General features: G+C 42.3%; 1 protein-coding gene across 1 annotated transcript in view; it reads right to left on the bottom strand.

The window, feature by feature from the left end:
* Window positions 1–467: 467 nt before the first annotated feature.
* Window positions 468–7,115, bottom strand: part of maml3 (mastermind-like transcriptional coactivator 3) — a 143,310-nt gene continuing 136,662 nt past the window's right edge. The window contains exons 3-5 of the mRNA XM_067441275.1: window positions 3,141–3,398; window positions 2,859–2,937; window positions 468–1,863 (exon numbers count right to left, since the gene is read on the bottom strand). Coding sequence (XP_067297376.1) covers window positions 884–1,863; window positions 2,859–2,937; window positions 3,141–3,398 — 1,317 coding nt within the window. The 3' untranslated portion in view covers window positions 468–883. The remainder of the gene's footprint in view (window positions 1,864–2,858; window positions 2,938–3,140; window positions 3,399–7,115) is intronic.

The raw sequence follows: 7,115 nt of genomic DNA, 5'->3' as shown, positions 1-7,115 counted from the left end.
TTTCTTGTAATCCAGATGAGTTTGTATATCCTTTCTAGCTGCCATTGTGACTAAAGAAAACATCTTTCTCACAGTTTTAGGGAGGGGAGGGAGAAGTTTGTAGCTGCCAAATCTCTTCAAGCAATATTAACAAACACCTAGTTTACAAACACACACACATGGCTTCACTCCTTCTACTGACACCGGTCGCCTAGCGACAGCAGAGCATCCATCTTGCATGCACAGAGCACACAGTCTGATGTGTTTTGTTGTGATGCTCATAGTGCAAATAAACGCGCGCTCACACATGCACACACACACACACACACACACACACACACACACACACACACACACACACACACACACACACAAAGAGCAGCGAGAGTGAGAGAGAGAGAGAGAAGATATGTAAGAGAAGAAAGAGGAGGAGGTGTGTTGAATTGTTTGGTTTGGGAAAAGGGATCCATTGGTGACAAAGGCCCACCTCAAATTTCCACACACTCTTTAATACATGAACAGGATGTCAGAACAAGTGAGAACTAAATACATAAAACATCCATAAAATCTTCCCCAATGTCATTTTGCAGGTTTTCAGTGCCTCTCGCCCTTAGTCCAGCACAAAGGACATAAGAGAAAAACAAGACATAAATGGATCAAATCCAACATGGGTATTTCTTCAAAAAACAAAAAACTAAAACAATAAATTGAACACCGGATCCTTACTTGAGAAGCAACCCAAACAGAGAGGAATTGGTTTAAATATTGTGACAGCACACACATGTAATACACAACATGTAATATATTTCTTAGATTTGTCGACCATGTAATAAAAAAACCCCCCAAAACAATAAAACAAAATCACATTTTCCATAAAATTGTCCTATTAAAAAAATCCCTTAGGCTATTGGTTGGGGAAAAACTCTTCCAACCAACCTTCCGATGAATCCAAATCTGTCCCATCCGACAGGCCGAACGAAACCCCGGCCCCAGCCCCTGATTGGCTGCCGTAACCGTATGCCAGGTCCTGATTGGACGTCCTCTGGTAGCCCTGAGGCTGACCCCCTGGCATGTACGACCCACCCCCTCCCGATGCTCCCGGTATGCCCTGAGCAGAGCCCTGTCCAAAAGCGGCCATGTTGGGCACTCCCTGGTTCATGCCTGGCATTACCATCCCCCGCGGCTGGTTGGTCCTTGGTTGCCCTGCCATGTGCGGCATCATTGGCCCACCCATTGCAGCTGGGTTTATTGAACGTGGGTCCACCATAGTCTGTCCGCCCATCGCTTGTGCGAAATGCTGCTTGGCCATCCTAGGAGGCTGGCCACCTTGCATGGCGTATGCAGGGTTGCTGTTAAACGTCACCATGTCGTTTGAAGTCCTTCCGCCCATGGCCTGCATGTTTTGCTGCTGCGGCCACGTCTGGCCTCCGCCTCCCATCATGTTCTGCAGTCTCTGAACTTGGGCTTTGGCCATCGGTTGCCCACCAGGGGCGACACCGGCTGATTTGATTTGCTGCTGCGGGAGGGCCTGGTTCATTAGCATTCCCTGTCCATACCCGCCTCCCGGGCCTCCGCCGACCATTCCTTGCCCGCCGGCGGCCGCTTGTCTTTGTGCCATCGCCATACCGGGCTGGTTGGGATGGTGTTGCTGTTGCTGCTGGAGCATTTGGCCCATGTTTGGGTTCATGCCCTGGTACATGCCAGTCTGTGTACCGGCCTGGCCTCCATATGCCATGCTCATGTCACCCTGCGAGGGCATGGCGGCGGAATTCTGGACGGGCGTCATCTGCAGTATCCCCGGGTTCTGTTGCTGCTGCTGCAGAAGTCGAGCGTTCCGCATGTTCTGCAGCGTCTGGTTCCTTGCTGCCATCTCCTGGGACGTGCCTAAAATAATATAAAATTAAATAATATTAACTGACATCTGTTGTTCTCATTACATTTCCAGCACATCAAAGGCTTGCTTCAATTAAAGTCAAACAGCATAAATACACACTCACATTAGCATAGCAAATCACTGTCAATTGTATATAATGATCTGCATGTGCTTGAAATGAATGATTCCATGTTCGACTCATCCCACTCCTTAGATCTGGGGTGCCCAATACTATTTATATGTACATACAACAGATTTCCCGCCTTAACACAGAGGCCACAGAAAATTGGCTTAAGGGGCTACATATCTAATATTGTTGTCATATTTTACTGCTGATATAAAAAGAATGTTATTAAAATATAATCCAGTTTCGGAGATTTACTGCAAATTATTACCTATATTTAAAGTAGATGCCTTGGAGTGTTACCAAAATGACCGCTGAATAAACGGACTTGCCTTGAAATCAAAAGTCTAATGTTTACATCACATAAATTAACCAAAGTTAGACCAAAATATTATGTCCACTTGAACTTAATATTGAAAACAACAAAAAGAATCAATTGGTTTCCTGTCAAAGCAACAGACTTGGGGCATAATACATTATTGGTTGTTTTTGCGGATCCGTGTGAACGTACAAAGAAAAATCCGTCATCTGTATAAAGAAAAACGTTTCCGTGTTTAGCACATCGTTGTCATGTAAACATACCCTTAGTTTGTGTAAATGTATGTATCCCTCGACTTCTTATGTGAAATGCTGGCATTGTGTGTGTAAGTGGCCAGGCAGGATTTTTTTCTTTTCAGTTTTAAATAGAAGAACTGCACTTAGATGAGGCTTAAAAGAGTTTTCACATCAGAAGTCTACAATCCACATCAGCTCCTTAGAAATATAACACTATAAACCCTTTACATTAAGTAATATGGTCATTACAACTAGTGGCAAAGCATTTCAATTCCATTTCGAGGTATGTATATTATCCTCCTTTCTTTGTATATGTGTGTGTCTTGCCTTGAAACTGCTGAAGTGGGTATGGATTCCTCTGTGCCTGACTCAGCTGTCTGGGGAGATGCTGCTGCTGCTGTTGTAACTAGAAAAAGAGGGAAAGCAAAGCACAAAACTAGATGAATATCACATTTCCTTATCAATAATCACAAACCACTGAACAGAAAGCAGAACTCTTAAGCTATGAAAAGTCACAAGCTGCTTGAACACTCAACAAGGAGGACTATTTATGAGCATAAAGAAAAATTCAAGCACTGTATCTCTATGGTGTCAATCAATGGCACTCACCTGTTCTGCCAGCATGTGCTGCTGCTGCTGCTGTCTCTGTTCTCTCATAAGCTGTGCTTTCTGCTGCTCCATCAAATGGAGCTGGACCCTCTTTTCCTGCTCCATGGCCATCATCTGCTTCATCATGGCCGCCTGCTTCGGATTGGCCAGATAACTGGCAGGCCCCGCCCCATTAGGCCCTGATGAGGCCACGCCCCCTGGTCCTCCGTGAGGCGGCTGGACTCCACCAGCCTGCCGCGGCAATCCAACCACACTTTCCTACAAATGCAAGAAAGGAGAGATGATCAGACAGTATAACAGATGATTCACTGATTCACTTCATTTATTCAGTCATTGAATTACTGACACCTAATACACACAAAACAGTTCTAATTGTGTCTTGCATGTAATGACAGATTATTTTCAGGACTGGACTGGCTTCATTGGTACTAAATTTATATATAATACTACATACACTACCGTTTAAAAGTTTGCGGCCGGTATGATTTAAAAAGCAGTTTTATTCAGAAAGGCTGCATTAAACAGATCACAATGAAAGTTAAGCCATTTATGATCATGTTACAAATGAAGTTTATGATGTTACAAACAATTTCCATTTCAAATAAATGCTTTCATTTTCATCAAAATTCCTGAAGAAAATAATAATAATCCCCATTTCAGGGATATCAGGGATCATAAGACAAATTTAAATGAGACGGAAAATCATGAGACCGTTTAAATTGTATATTTTTTCCACAAAAATGCAGACTTGGTGAGCATAAAATATATTTTTAAAATCTTACCGACCACAAACTTTAGATTGGTAGTGTATCATACAAATGTATGTTCACATGTAAATGCATTTAAATTTAATACAGCTTTTTAATACAGTTTCTTTGTTGTTTCATCAATAAAGTAAAGGCATGCATGTGTGCTTTCCATAGTTGGACTTATGTTTTGTTCAACAATAACATATATCTATCACATTTTACAATCTCCTAATCTGGGTAAACGTTCATTAAAATGTCTGAGATGAACAGAAAAATAAAACCTTGGATGAAATTTACACGAGGTACACCAAAGATAACAGGAGCTGCCGAGACCTCTTTATTTGTGTGTGGGGTCAGGAAAAGATACCCCTTTCTGAGTAGCGACCGAGTTCATATAAAATTACCCTTAATGCACTGCGGTCTGAGACAATATAAATCAAGATCCACGCCAAAGAGTACTGAGACCCAGACTGAGGGTACTCTACACCAAGTATGGTTTTCTTTAGGAACAGTCTGAGATGAGACAAGGGGATGTTATGCAGAAGGGGGGTGGTGGGGTGCAACCTGTTGCCAACTGGATTTAAACTCACACCATCCACACAAGCACCACATACACTGACCGCAAGCCCACGACTCCAATCTAGTGCGAACATTTGAACCTTCCCTCCATGAGGCTTTTAGAACCGCATAAATAATGAGGCACAAACATGCACACGCCACAGGAGACTGTTCAGATAAATCTAGACCAGACCGGTCAATGAGCACAAATCTGTGTGTAGACAGCTGGATCTCTTCTGTTAACCAGTCATGCTGTCCAAACGAGCGCTGATCGGCACGTACGTATCTGTGTCGAGGCCGGAAAGGCCAGAGGGGGGCAGTGTTGATCTTTTTTCCCCCCTCTCCTACCATCTCTTTCTCTCACTCCCTCTTTTGAGTCGTCATCTATCTCTATTTCTTCCACCTCTGTGCCCATGTCTCCATTCCGTTCTCCGTCTTTCCCTCCTTCCTCTACATTTCCCTTTACCTCCTCTCTTTTTCTTCTTTCAACCTCACCGCCTTACATACTCTTTTTCATTATGATCCCCTCATCCCCCTCTCCCTTCAGCTCTCTCTGCAGATGGCTTAATCATGAAGTGGTGTAAAAGATGTGTCTCCTTCTTCCTGCCGGATAATGTGTGTGAGCCAAAGACTCCTCAGTAGAGCATGGAAAGAGAGAGAGATGAGCGGTGAGAGAAAAAGACTCAAATGACAGAAAAAAAACATTAAAGAGAGAGAGAGGGAGAGAGAAAGAGAGAGAGCAGGTAGCCAGGCAACAGTGGCTGTAATGTTGAGCAGATGGTGCTCATAGGAGCCATGATGGACGACAGCGGGCAGCAGCCGAGAAAGAGAGAGAGAGAGAGAGAGAGAGAGAGAGAGAGAGAGAGAGAGAGAGAGAGAGAGAGAGAGAGAGAGAGAGAGAGAGAGAGAGAGAGAGAGAGAGAGAGAGAACGAGAACAGCGTAAATTAAGTCTCTCTCTTTTATCCTCCTTTTTCTGTCTCTACCACTCTTGACTCTACTGTTCTTGCTTGGTCATCATAACTAAACTGTCAATCATAAACAGGTGGGGATCAATGCACATACAACAAGAGTGTTTTGGATATCACATGTCTAAAACTGTTGTCTGAAATTCGACAGAATGATTATTGAACTTCAAAGCGTTACTGAAAGGTGTAGTGTGTATTTTACTGCATCACAAGCAAACCAGTCTGTTTTCAAACAGGTTTCCAGAACACTAAAGCAACCAGGTAGCCCCGCCCTCAAACTCATGCCATTGGTTGAGCAAGAAACTGACATGTTAGATTGCTAAATGAAACAGCAATGTTTTAAAAGCAACACAGAACTTACACTCTTCATAAAAGTCAAACTACAAATGGTTTGCTTATAAAGTTTAAGCCACATGGATGTTCAATAGATAGACAAAAATGTTAAAGGTTCCATGGCATGACATTCATTTTATGAGGTTTTTCAACATTAATAGAGTTCCCCTAGCCTAAATATTTCCCACAAGTGGCTAGAAATTTGGATCGCTGTAAACCAAGTTCTGTCTGTCTTTCTCTGCCTTTGAGAAACTGAGAGTTCAGATGAGCTGATCTTGAATTCTCCTGTTATGATGTCATACAAGGAAAGTTTACCGCCCCTTCCTCGCCCGCCCAGAGAATTAGTAGAGAATGGATTCAGTTTATCAGTCGCGATGTCATCAGCACAGACTTTACCATATGGATTTGGCAAACAGTGAGTAACATAATTTCTGATGTGTAGCTAATCATTCAAGTTCACACAAACTTTCTTTCTTAATTGTTTAATACTGTCAGTCCCGCCGCTGGCCGTCTTGATGCATCAGTGAATCAAGCCAGTGACTAAAGCGATCAACTTTACAAAATTTCTATTAGTAGCATAAAACAAATCTGTTATTTAAATGATTAAACTAAAGAGAGCGATCAAAGAACGCTCTTTATAATGTTCGGATCTGTCAATCACACGTATATCTGCAGTGCACACTCGCCCAAACTGACGTTATAATGAATGACGCTGTTATGCTGCTCAACAGAAGCTCTTACTGTATTCATGTCGATGTCTTGTTTGTTGTTAGTTGTGGTGAAAGCATTTTGTGAGAGAAAAAACATTGCAAAGTTCACTAGTGTTTATTCAGAGCTCTCAAATACAAACAAATTTGTGCACGCATATCGCTCTCGAAAACTTGGTACAATAACACTTTCTCAGCAATCTTTTGCCAGCTCTCCGTCTCTCTCTCGACTGGCAGTGCTGCAGCTGCTGCTTGCATGCGCCTCACTGAACCCCGCCCCCTCCGCCACATAATCTCATTTCAAATGCAAAGATGTCAGCCAATCACAACAGTAGCTGTTTTCCCCTTGAAACAACTGGCCAGTAATATGTGTCCCAATAATGTGATAGATATATATAGATATATTGTTGAACAAAAAGTATGTTAAGTCCAACTATGGAAAACACACATGCATGCCTTTACTTTATTGATGAAACAACAAAGAAACTGTATTAAAAAGCTGTATTAAATTTAAATGCATTTACATGTGAACATACATTTGTATGATACACTACCAATCTAAAGTTTGTGGTCGGTGAGATTTAAAAAAATATATTTTTTGCTCACCAAGTCTGCATTTTTGTGGAAAAAATACAATTTAAACGGTCTCATGATTCTCTGTC

This window comes from Pseudorasbora parva, chromosome 4, assembly GCF_024679245.1.
Source record: "Pseudorasbora parva isolate DD20220531a chromosome 4, ASM2467924v1, whole genome shotgun sequence".
Classification (NCBI taxonomy): Eukaryota; Metazoa; Chordata; class Actinopteri; order Cypriniformes; family Gobionidae; genus Pseudorasbora; species Pseudorasbora parva.
This window is presented reverse-complemented; position numbering and strand designations above follow the sequence as displayed.